Genomic DNA, 13,311 nt, shown 5'->3' with positions numbered 1-13,311 from the left:
AAAATATCTTATATACATATATATGTTTCCAGGCAATGGAAGAGATTGCTTAACAATGGCAAACTAACTTTTCAACTAAAAAGGAGCAGAGACTGCAAAAAGACAGCTGGAGTTATTTCAACAGGATGGCCTGATCATTTATAAGAAATCATTGTCCTCATTAAAACCTAATAGACAGTATATGGTAACATTCAATTTCCAGAGCCCTCAAAGTCAGATTTCAAAATTGAGATACTGAGGACCAAAAAAATGTCACTTTCATCACATCTCAGCTCATCAAAACAAATGCCATGAAAGCTACAAAATAATGGATCACCTTTTAAACTTAAAAGGAATATCATGGCAAATAACACATAAATCTAGAGTAAACTGTCCAGCAACCAATTTGTTCCATTTGATCCACTTTCTATGTGGCTTATGAGATTCCACCATGAGTAGCCCCTGATGCAAACTGTGAAAATACATCTAAAGCGATAAAGTTCTGCTAAATATTTTCCTGCATGCTCTCACTCTACTGCGAGCTCTCCCCAGCCCTCATCCAGTCTGACAGTGCTGGATAGTGATCTATATCATACAGGACAGCCCTAAACTTGTTACCATGAATGGAGGGAAAACACTGAGCAAGATTCCTTCCATTAAGTATCCCATTTAAGCACAATTTGACATAAAATCCCTGGCATGTGCCCTGGAATTTTCTCGCTTCTTGTTTTCAAAGAAACTTCCATCAGGGTTCTCATTGCGTTTTTACTTCGGATTTTTTTCTAACACAATGGCCTCTTTAGTTTTCCATCAGAGGAATTGAGGCTTAGCTGGCCTGACATTCCTTTGCCATGTCTGATCTGTGAAACTCAAAGTGAGGAGTGATAAAAAGGCAAGAACCCCTTTAGTTCCTTTAAGTTACATTTAATCACTGGGACTCCCAGTAGTCTACGATGCCACTTTGGTTTAAAGATATCTGAGCTAAAACATTAACACTGTGCAGAGACCGACAGACAGCTGTTAAAAAAAGGGTAACAACCATGGAAATAAAATTTCTACCACACGCCTGAAATTTGAAATTTGAGGAATGTTTGTACGAAAATATTCTGGAATGCAGTAACAAAGAAAATGGAAAGAAAGAGAATAGTGGGAAAATAGAGAGTTAAATCTTTGGTTTGCTAAACAGCAACAAGATTGACAAAATGTAATATCAATTTAATATTTATACTTGTGTCGTATTCTTATTGTTCCCTTATTGTCTGTTGCAAAAAATACGCCGTATGTAATATGAGTTCTAACTGTGGAAAACCTTTCGTGTGGAATATACTCACATAGAAAATAAAAAACAGACACTTCAACAACCTGACGAGGTCTTGAGAATCCTCAGCCAGGAAATAGTACCATGTAAGCAGAACAAAGACAGTGTCTTTATATGAGCCACATAAATATTAATTTAGGAAGAACTAATTCAAGCACAACTCTTTTATTTATATTGTTTCTATATCTATCTATCTATCCCTGCTTATCTCTCTCAGCAGGTGTCTACACAGGCAGCCTTGTGTTCATGTAATGCTCAGGGAGCTTCTATGTCTGAGGACATTTACAGCTTTCTTTTTTCTCAGCTTCGAGATAATACAAAACACGTTAGTCAGTAAGAAATGGCAAAATGAAATGGAGAGAAACAAAATAAAACAAAGATTGCATGGCGGGATTCCTGAGGATCTTTATGGAAAACAATATGAAAGTGAAAAAGTGAGGGGCAAACATTGTTATCAGTTATGAATTCTGTCAGAACAAAGACACAGTGTTCTGACCTGAAGAAACCCGCCGTTCTTTCTTCAGGAGAAGAGAGAGCAAACAGATGCAATCTACAGCCCCAGTCCCCGAAACAATATCTCACATAAATTCCAACAAATGATCAATAGGGGATGATATACTCCCAGATCTAGATGAGGAGGGCTTAAATAATTGCAAAGACTCTCTTGAAACATATTTGTCATTTTTGTACGTCCAAAAGATTTGCGATAACATCACAAACACCTGGAGGACATGGGAGCTAACACAGATGACCGAGTACTGCAGACATTCACTGCCGAGAGACTTGGAACAAATGAGCCAGAAAATCCTGGATAAAAAGAAAATATTCATCCCTATTTTATCAGTGGTTTCAAGAACTTCAGAAATGTTTGGAAGTATTTAAAAGCTGGAACCACAAATCTGAAAATTGTAACTTTGGAAAGTGACCTATGAGTAGGCCCACATGGAATATTTCAATGCTTTAGATGGAGAGGCCTCAGGGTGAAATTCCTCAGGTCAAAGCTTTACTCACTTAAGACACCGCAAAGAATAATGGTCCATCCGCACAAACACTTGCATACACAAGTACACATACTCACATACTGTTATAAACTGTTATTCAAGGCTAATATACACTTTCACACTTGCAAAAACACACAAATAAGCAGTTCTTTCTCCCTCGTGAATATTCTTTTGAATAAGGACTTCTTGCTTCATAGCAGTTGGTGTTAAGACACGCAAAAAAACAACTGTGTTGTTTCTATGTCCATATCTCAGTTTTGACAAAAAGGGAGACAGAAAAAAAAGGATGTACTGTAATAGATGCAAAAAGAAAATGAAAATAAAGAGAATAGGAGAAAATTAGGATGGGGGAGAGAGAGAATTAGTCACAATGAATAAATGGATCCATTCAGTTTATGATAGTTAATGGGCTGGAGACTAAACTAGGATAAACTATTTCAACTGTATGTTTAATTTCACTACGAGACCAAATTTGAACTTGCATAACCTTTAACTTTTAATCAAAAGTACAAACATTTATAGAAAGGAAAACATTCTTTCAACTATTGAACTACAACATTTTTAACTTACCACTATTTTCATACAATTAAAAACATATTTCATAATATTTATAAATGTCAAGTTTAAATTCCATGATTTATAGAACTTGTCCATGTGCGTGCGTGAGTGTGTGTGTGTGTGTGTGAGAGAGAGAGAGAATAATGAAAACATATTATCTCTGACAACTCCTCTTGTTGTGGAACAAGGAGCCGAGGTCCCAGCATTGGACAAACACAGCTGATACTGAGCTGGTAAAACAGTTAAAGATGCCCTTTCTTCCTCCCAATCAACAAAAGAAAATCAGTACAGAGAAAAATAGGAAAGAGAGAGAGAAGAGGAGAAAGAGTAGAGAATACTAGGAAAAAGATGACTGTCAGTAGCTCACCCGTCCTGTAGATAAAGTTGGCTTCTGCCTCTGATGACGAAGGTGAGAGCAGGTCTTCATCATACTCGTTAGAGCTGAAGGAGCCTGAGTGGTTCCTCCTCCGTGTGTCCATTACGCCGTTGGCCACCATAACGTGACGGAGGGAGTCATTAAGGTAACGGTGCAACAGGCTGCTCTTATATTTGGGTGGTGACACATAGTCATCAGACAATGAGGCATCTCTGGCTGCTCGAAGACCTGCCCCCACAGCACCACCTTCCTTCTTGATGACGCTCTGGTACATTGGTTTGTTGAACTCACCAACCTGGGTGCATGCTCCTGTGTCACCATCTGGAAGGAATTCAGGAAGGAAACATAAAAATATGTCGAATTTACATTTGAGAACATTGAAAAAGATTTGTTTACCCCTTTGTGTTTGTGTGAAAGAAAGTCAAGAGGGTTTGGAACAACATGAGGGTAATGTCGTGCTAAAGATTAACTTTTTCTTAGATTTACATGTTTAAAGATTACATTTGCATTTGGCAGATGCTTATATCCAAAACAACTTACAGTGCAGTCAAGATATACATTGACTCTGTATGTACTCTGGCATTGATAGCACCATACTCTATCAGTAACAACAACTGTAAAAGCAAAGATTTTAAAAAGGCTCCCCTTTAGAGCTTCTCAGCCTGACAGTGAGCACCACAGACACATTTCCATTTAATCACACTTTACTGGAAACCTTTTTCTTCTGCAAAGATCACTCGAGCAGACAGAAAACTCTTGACTGGATTGCAGTGATTGAAAATTCCACCTGCTGCAAGTGCGTCAGATCAAATTTGGTGCTGATTTCTGCTACAGAGGCTGAATCAAAGCAGGTTTGGATCTTTGAGCCTAGCACGGCCGTTGAGAAAGTATCACAATGTGAGTGATAGATCATCTGATTTATGCTGCTGCTAACAAAAATATTAATCAGTTATGCATTATCGAACAAAACAAATGGTCACTGGCATGTTTTATAACTGGATGACATTGGTAAAAATATGTATGCATTTGTAATACAACAGTAGTCAGAAAAGATATGACATTGAGAATTTCAAAGTTTTTTTCCCACCGTCGACAGTCACTCATGCCACTATTTCAAGAAAGTTAATACTTTTGTTAGCCTTGTCACCAGAAGGTAGAATGAAGATGCAAAAATCAGGCCCTTCAAGTTAATAACCTCTTTGTTTGTAGCATCGACAGAATTTTTTTCCCCTCAATCTAAAACAAAAAATTAGAAAGGTTAATTGTATTAAGCTGGACTTGATTATGATCTAGTATGTTAACACATTGCTTTTAATTAGTTTTAGATTTGGGTTATTAAATGTCTACATTTTTGGCATTGATTGTATTTACTGAGAATGAGTTTCTTGGGGACTAAATCATTTGGTTCTACTTTTTTGTCCACTTTCACCTTTCTGTCCACTTTGTACACCTTCTGGTTTATCACAGTCATGTTTTATGTAATTCTTCATTAAAATACGATTATGATGAACTAAAATGTTCAACATTTCTTTGAATTAGCTTCTTTTAGACTTGTTTTTTCTTCTTTTTTACCAAGGTGTGTGGATTCCTTTTTGTTTTTGGTCCACTGCATGTCCTAAAATTCCGTCAATTTTAAAGGTTGTTTTAGTAAACACTTATTGTATATTGCCCTGACGACCATCCCATAATGCAGGAAACAAAGGTAAACACACAGCAGTTCACACAAACGCAATATTTCCTAGGATACGAGGTCAGGATTGTGAGAGTGAATGCCTCCTAAGTGAGGTAGGATTTCACTGCAAGGCTCTATATTAGCTCAAAGGTGTGAAGAGTGTGTCTGAAGCTCAGATCTTCTGTGTAGCACAAAATTATTGAGCTCAAACATGGGAACGACAGACCTGATAAAATGTGACCTGAGTGCAACAAACTTTACCTCTAAACATCTATAAGAAGAGACTTTACATGGTTCTTTTTTTTCATGTGATAAAAGCAGGGTTTCACATTTGATATTCACTGTAAGAAGCAACTTGTTTGACATTGAATGAGATGCTACTTGTATCATTTCAGCTATGCATTTGGGTGAATCTCATGAAAACATATTTAACCCTTAAAATCAGCAAGAAATTATATTTATCAGCAAAATATGAAAATTATATTTGCTAAGAGGCAATAAAGCCTATTTTAGGTATAATAGGATTTTTTGCATTATTACCTTTTTCAAGAAATTAAGCACATTTCCCACCAAAATTATTATTTCTTTAATGTGGGGATGTTTTATATAGCAAAAATTTTGTTTGAAATTTTTATATTTTTTCAAAATTCTCAATGGTGAAACTTATTAGAATCTCATTAATGAAATAGAGTAATTTTCTACTGTTTTATTTATTGATTTAATTATTATCAAATTAAATGCAGAACAACAAATGGTGTTTAAATACGTTACAGTTAAATTATATGAGAATTCAATTTTTGCATTACAGTTAAGATATGTTACAATTTAGAATATACTGCACTATGAACAATAATCTCTATGTGCTTTATCTATGTGCTTCATCTATGTGCTATATCTATGTGCTTCATCTATGTGCTATATCTATGTGCTATATCTATGTGCTATACCTATGTGCTATATCTATGTGCTATATCTATGTGCTATACCTATGTGCTTTATCTATGTGCTTTATCTATGTGCTATACCTATGTGCTTTATCTATGTGCTATACCTATGTGCTATATCTATGTGCTATACCTATGTGCTATATCTATGTGCTATACCTATGTGCTTTATCTATGTGCTATATCTATGTGCTATACCTATGTGCTTTATCTATGTGCTTTATCTATGTGCTATACCTATGTGCTTTATCTATGTGCTTTATCTATGTGCTATACCTATGTGCTTTATCTATGTGCTATACCTATGTGCTATATCTATGTGCTATACCTATGTGCTATACCTATGTGCTTTATCTATGTGCTATATCTATGTGCTATACCTATGTGCTTTATCTATGTGCTTTATCTATGTGCTATACCTATGTGCTTTATCTATGTGCTTTATCTATGTGCTATACCTATGTGCTATATCTATGTGCTATACCTATGTGCTATCTCTATGTGCTATACCTATGTGCTATATCTATGTGCTATACCTATGTGCTTTATCTATGTGCTTAGTGACAAAGATGGTGGTAAACTAATATGTAGTGTAAGACATGCTTTTCCTCTAGAAATGTTTCCATGGCAAGATTAGGTTTGTCTAGGAGGTGAGGGAATTAAAGATCAAAGGTGAAGTAAGGGCGCTGACACAGATTTCATTGCACTCTACTGTGTTACAGAAGGGAGAAGTTATTTGTAGGATGAAACACATGTGAGATGCACAGACTGGACATTCCTCTTCTAACCACAGAGTGTGTTAGTCCAAGACATCTAATAAGGGGACCAAATACAGTGCGTGCTTGCGGCCCTCGTGTGTGTGTGTGTGTGTGTTTGGAGGTCACCATTAAGCACAAGGATATGATTATTGTTCTGATAGAACTTGTGGATGCATGTTTATTTTTGAGAAGTGAAACAAACAAACATCCTATTTGTCAGAGAGCAAGTAACATCCCTGCAGTTGTAATGCATTTGTGTGTTGATTAGAGAGAAAGAGAGAGGACTTCAGATTGTTAGCTAGAATGTTGTTGTGTTTGTGCATTTAGGCGCAAGTTTGTGTTTGTGGTTAAGTCTTGACGCCCCATTGTGGTTTGTTAATCACAGCGTGCATGACTGTCTGTAAGCCTACTTGTCTGCCCGGTTAACATAAACATAGAGGAGGATGAACACAGCAGTGCACTCAGCATACCCCAACTCTGATTTACGGTTCTGCTGCTATATGATACTATAAAAATGTTTAGATTGTTGCACTGACTGCTTTGTAATAAAACATCCCTGTTAAAGCACCCTGCCTAGTCTGTCTCAGCTACATGCTGAATAAAAGCCCATAGAGTATCCTACAAATAACACAACATTTCTTACCAAACAAATTTATTACAGATATATGTGAATTTGTTTGCACTTGTTTGTTTTAAAGAGCAGTTTTACTCGCATATTGTGTATACACTCATGTAGTGATTAACAGAGTTTATTTCAATATCTGTGCTATGTGACGATATTTGTAAAACACTGACTACGTATGCATGTGAGCAGCTGCTTAAGTGTGTGTTTCAGCCAGGGCCTTAACCACCATAGAAACTGACAAGGACAAGTTCCCCTCAATATGAAGACTAGTGATCGATCAATATGCATTTTTTTAAATAGACTGTTAAACTTTTACATCTGGTTCCCACAAATTTTTGGATTCTATTGGTCTTGATAACTACACTGCATTTCACAGTACTTATTATTTCAAAGAAGTTTACTATAGAAATCATGCTACTCCAAAGAGACTGTGAAAAGACAAAAAAAAAAATCCATCAGATGTTATAGCCATACGATGTAAGTAGTGGAGGTGGAAAAACCTTGGGAAAAACTAGACCCGGCTGGTGGAGCCTATCCTCCCCTGACATTGTGTGTGAGAGTGCCAATGTGTATGTCTTACCGTCAGAGCAAGAGTCATCGCTGCTGACGCTCAGTCTTTCTGCATTGCCCTGAACATATTTGTTGTAGAGTTTGATCCTAAGTGCCCAACTCAAATCAGGCTGCCTAACTGTGTTCTTCAGTCGCCGTCGAGCATTTGCAAACCAGTTAGACACCTTAGAAAAGAGGAAGGGTGTTATATAATGACGGGTGTAATATAATGATGAAAATTTGACAAATACATATTTAAGAAATCACAAATGCTGAGAAAAAAATACACAATAAAGAGGAAGTAACAAAGAAGTTTACCTATTGAATCTGTTTTCTCCTTTTTTAAGTCTTAAGTATGCCTAATATGAATGCTTGCAGATTTTCAGAAACAAGCCCACACAAAAACACATGTGCATGGACTAAACTACCTAGCTTTATTTATTGGGACACAATAAAAAAACATAAAAAATTGTAGGTAATGATTACCACACACAGAGGTTCCTAGTTGGGAACATTGTGAATGTACCATTACATCAACACTTCTTCAACTGAGACAATGGCGACCTTGGTGCTTATTCTGGCCTCTGCCACTCTCACCTAATAATATTCCTTTTCCTCTGCACAACGTCTGTCTTTTTGCAATAAAAACAATATTCAGCCTTCTACATTTCATAGAGACCAAAGACTATTAGATGTTATACTAGAAAAACTTTTCATGACCGATAGACTTCAAGCCACTTATGATGGGAGCTGTGCTGAGGCACTTCTTTAAAGACATTTTTCCAGCTAAGCCCTGAATTGTCCAATCTCTGCTTTATATAAAATTAATAAATATATCTTAAAATTCTCAAAGAGCGAGAGCTTTATTTTTGTTGGATGGCCTTCTACTGAAACAGGGCAACGAAGGCTAGTTATCTTTGGAGGAAACACTGAGATACCATCGGATGTGTTTGGTTCTTATCTGCAATTTTAGAATATGTACTGAGTAGAGTCTCTAAATGGGTTTATTTATATGTTGGTAATGTGTGTGCATTAGGGGGGCATTGTTTGAGTAGAAAATTGGACTAGCAATGAAAAAACAAAACAGGTGAATCTTCGGTACTGATGTTCCGAGAGGGTCGAACAATCACAAAGTTAGATAAATTGATAAAATAAATTTTAAGTCATTGAAGTTTGGTAACAGGGTGTAGTTTTGTGTTGGCAAGTCTTTTTTCTGTATCACAGTGCAGCTTGCTCACACTTTTGTCAACATTTTCATGAATATTAAAACCAGATTATGTTTTTTAGGGTCATCCAGGATATCATCTTCAGCTGGACCAATTCTTAACAAATTTAGAGAACATGTTTATGTCTTCATGAGTATACAGAGACACAGACTGAGACAGATGTGTATACAGAAACCGACACTTAGACAGGAAGACACACATACAAAGAGTTGAACACAAGCCAAAGAAAAACGTCTCTAATGTACAGTGTTACCCACCGATTGACCTGTGTTTGCTTGCTATGGACAAAAAGTGCTTTGGTACTTTTGGAATGAACACCTGCATCCTCATGTAAATGTAAAATGTAGCTGAATGAATTGCTACTTCACAATAATCCTTCAGCCAAGAGATATTAGGTACAAAGCTTCTGGAAAAGTTGTGAAAAATGAATGCACTCACCTGCACAAGTGTCATTTGTGAGCCAAGTGCGAGAAGTATTTTCTCTGTTTTTGTGGGGTAAGGATTGTCCCGGTGTTTGTAGAGCCACTGTTTCAAAGGCCGGGCCATGTCCTGCAGAGCTTGCCGTTTATGCCGTACCTTTCCTGGATTCTGACGAGACCTGTTAAGAAAAACAAACCAAAACAAAATGTCAAATTCATGAGAACTATATAAGACTTGAGTATGGGCACTCATGTGGAGAAATACTCCAAATTCAATTCCATAGGATTTTACACATAGGGAATATTATTATCATAAGTTTGAACTCTTTTGGGGAAGTTCTTGCTGCTTCTCTGTTCTTACTAGGAAATATCAAGAAATTAATCTATGAAGCAATGGAAAATAAAGTCCTAAAATAGCAAATAAATGAACATGTATTAGTGTAAAATGGGGCTAAAGACCTCCCAGGGTTTAATTATTTTTTAAATGCTGCAAATCCATGTAGCTAATGAACATCCTGGAAATTATCAAATTTATTTTAAGACAAAATTAAATAAATGCCCAATAAGTGAAAGGATAGTATTTGGGATTAAAAGCCCCCCTGTTGCAGGGGCAAAAGGCCCCTGTTAAACACATTGTTTTTCTTAAGTGTGGGAATAGATCTGTTACAACATTTTACAAAGTGGGCTCACATTGACTGATACAATCACATTGCAGATTAATTTATTTATAGAATACTTGAGATGTTTTAAAATGTCAAATGTGATTGAAATGAACAAGAAATATTTGCACTTTTCAGAAGTTGATATTTTGATTTGATTCGTTACTCAGAAAGCATCTTGCTGTCTTAAAGTATTTGCATAACTATTGCTGCTGTTATCTACACTATATCAATAAAACACCCCTGGGAACCTTTTATCCCATGTGAGGGAGACTTTTACTCCAGGTGTGGGGTAAAAGGATCCCTCGCCACCTTTAAAAAAAACAATTATTACAAAAAAAGTCTGTTATTTCTTTTCACACAATTTGTGTTGCTCCATCCAAATTCCATAAAAATAAATGTTCTTCTTGATACTCTTGTAACGAGAAAAAACACTTTTTTCCCCCTTAAGGTGTGGCTTTAGACCCGTTGTACCCTATTATTATTATTATTATATTCAATTATCTATTTTTTGATTTTGCCCATGTCAATATGTGTGCATTTTTTTAGATAAGGCCTTGAATTGCTGACTGACTTTTATTTCTAGGTGTTTTTATCTGTTCATTAAATTCTGGTTAACCCTCCTGCCTCGTGGTGGATATGTCATTAAAATACATTTTAATATGTATCTATCAGTAATTCACAGTCATGCTCAGTGAAATGAGCATTCTTCTGTAATGAAATCTCCCTGCGAAAGAATCGGTTCACAGTTTCCTTTTCTTTCTTTCTTTCTTTCTTTCTTTCTTTCTTTCTTTCTTTCTTTCTTTCTTTCTTTCTTTCTATTTGTCATAAAAAGTGTCAAATGTGTGGACAAGAAGAAAACTGTAGGCTATACTGAGAGGCAAGCCCAAATACACGTTATAAACTGCACATACAGAAGCAAGTTATTCAAACCTGTAGATGTCAGTATGGCGCTGTTATATCACCTTGTTATCTTCCAAAAACCTCACTGCACATTTAACATATTTCCCCCAACGCTCAAGTCCGTCCGTCCGAGGTTCATGTTCAGCAAATATTTTCCTTGTAACCCAGTTCTGTATTAACAACCTGCAGACGTTTTCCCCTCCCTGTTCTCGATATCAGCGACACACACCTCTGTATTTATATTAATAATCTTAATTAGCAGTGGTATTCCCCTCGAGGTGACCCAGCTCAGCTGTAGTGTTATCTTACTGGCTCGCCTTACACGCGCAAACGGCCTTTCAATACGCGCGAGCCAGACGCACCCGCAGCGGAGGATGTTTGCACAGGTTTTCCAGCAGTTCGCAAGACATCACTTTTAGGTTAGGTGTTGCTGTATCTCGCAGTAGTATAAGGGACCACTGTGTTGTCTGCAAATAAAACGTAGGTTAGGGGTAAACAGTTTGAGGCGGTGCGCGCGGAACGCGCTGGGTTCGCATTTGGAGGAGGAGGGCAAATAAGGAATGACATGGTTTCTTTTTTTTTTTACTCCCGCACTGCAAAAATATTCATGATTGACTGGACCACACATACAGTTGAAGGAAATGTTAATTTATTAGAAACAGATCTTGGACGTGTTTTAAATCTGCTACCGAACACGAATGAGCAACCCGAACGACAAGCCACTGTTGATTCAGCACCACCGACAGCGACTTTTAATTGTGAATATTAATTTCTTGCTGTTCTCTTTTTGAAACCCGGCACATATCGTAGATAAAAGGGCTGTAAAAGATTGTAAAATCGAACCATACGCTTTCTAACCAACTGAGCTCGAATCTATGAAAGAAAAAAAAAAGGCTTTCAAAAGTCAGACAGTTCAAACAGTTTGACGTGTCACTCACTGCTTTCTTTTGCCCTGAAATTGAACAACTTGATGTTTATCTTTAAAAAGTTTCCAATTAAGCGTTAAAATGACCACAGTCAACTTGCTCTCAACATTAGGCGGATTTATTTATTTATTTTATTACCAGAATAAATAATTAGTCCATTCAAACATAAAAAGTAATAATGATTTTCAAAGCAGATTTCCAACCCACATCACATCTGTATAAGGTCATTAATTTGGAGTATTATCAATGGGATTTTAATAAGAAACATGTGCATGAACTAAACATGCGGTACGTTCTGAGAAAGACGCACTGAAGTCTCTGACATACCCGGATCTCCTGTGCCGTATAGTTGAGCTGTCTTTGATGACTTGGCTGCTGGCGAGCAGGTCCGAATGGTGTCCATCTATCACCTCTAAATAATTTCTACTGCTTCTCTCGACCTCATTCGCCTTCTCCTCGAATAAAACCTGGCTACTTAACTTATTAAACACTATTGTGTTCATCTTTGGGTTATTAGTCCTTCGTTCCTCTGTGTCCAGCCGCAACAATGAAAGGCGCCGTTGCGCAGAGTCCTTGTCAAAATCCTGTCAAACAGAATAAAACAAGATTCGTTGACTTATGTTGAGCTATCCGAGACCTGCTAGTGGAAACATAATTTTAGACTACATAGTTTATCATTTCTGGTGAGATGCACTCAGAAGTTCCCTTTTAACTGTCAGATTTCGCGCACCGCACCACAACAAAACGGAGATTGAAAACTCACTGAGCGCGTGGATCTGAACAGGCTTGAGGAAGGAATATTGACTGAATTAAAGTACAGTCTTAAACTCTGACATGAAACTTTATTTATGGTCTTGCAAGCCTGTTTAACCCCATAATGAGAACTCTGTAGACTCATGGTGAATTTGTTGACCCAAAGTTAGTGACACATATTTTAAGCGCTCACACATAAACTACAGAGGAACAAACATAATGCGTTTGTGAGAAATTTAGATTTTACAACTAGTGTGAGCAAAATGTGAGATTTAACATCGCATCAAATTTCAAATGTGCACTAGCCTATTTATGATATTTGCATACATATGTATTTACATCCCTGTGGGCAGAGCTACTGAAATTTAAGAACAACAACACTGTCAACATTAGCGATCCTTTTCACGCACCTAATAGATTATAACCAGTCCGCTAGTGCCATATAAACTACTGCAGTTCATTGAATGTGATGCGACACGGCTACGTTAAGTGACAACACTTAAAAAGTTCTATATGAAAATAGTTATAAATATAGGGTGAATGAGTGTACCTGAAAAGCTCCCCTTCTGCGTCTTTCTGTAAAGTGTAATCCAGTTTCCAGTTTCCCATTCCCCGCTCACATGTTCCCCTCTCACAGATCCTGAG

At 36.9% G+C, this 13,311-nt stretch overlaps 1 protein-coding gene across 2 annotated transcripts in view; it reads right to left on the bottom strand.

Annotated features, from left to right (window-relative positions):
• The window catches only part of LOC127633296 (homeobox protein Mohawk-like), a 44,207-nt gene extending 30,896 nt beyond the window's left edge, over nucleotides 1–13,311 (bottom strand). For both annotated transcript variants that reach the window (XM_052112308.1, XM_052112309.1), the window contains exons 1-5: nucleotides 13,217–13,311; nucleotides 12,241–12,497; nucleotides 9,445–9,604; nucleotides 7,812–7,965; nucleotides 3,224–3,553 (exon numbers count right to left, since the gene is read on the bottom strand). In XM_052112308.1, coding sequence (XP_051968268.1) covers nucleotides 3,224–3,553; nucleotides 7,812–7,965; nucleotides 9,445–9,604; nucleotides 12,241–12,416 — 820 coding nt within the window. In that variant the 5' untranslated portion in view covers nucleotides 12,417–12,497; nucleotides 13,217–13,311. The remainder of the gene's footprint in view (nucleotides 1–3,223; nucleotides 3,554–7,811; nucleotides 7,966–9,444; nucleotides 9,605–12,240; nucleotides 12,498–13,216) is intronic.

This window comes from Xyrauchen texanus, chromosome 40, assembly GCF_025860055.1.
Source record: "Xyrauchen texanus isolate HMW12.3.18 chromosome 40, RBS_HiC_50CHRs, whole genome shotgun sequence".
Taxonomy (NCBI): domain Eukaryota; kingdom Metazoa; phylum Chordata; class Actinopteri; order Cypriniformes; family Catostomidae; genus Xyrauchen; species Xyrauchen texanus.
The sequence above is the reverse complement of the archived record's forward strand: the minus strand, read 5'-3'. Positions and strand labels throughout refer to the sequence as shown.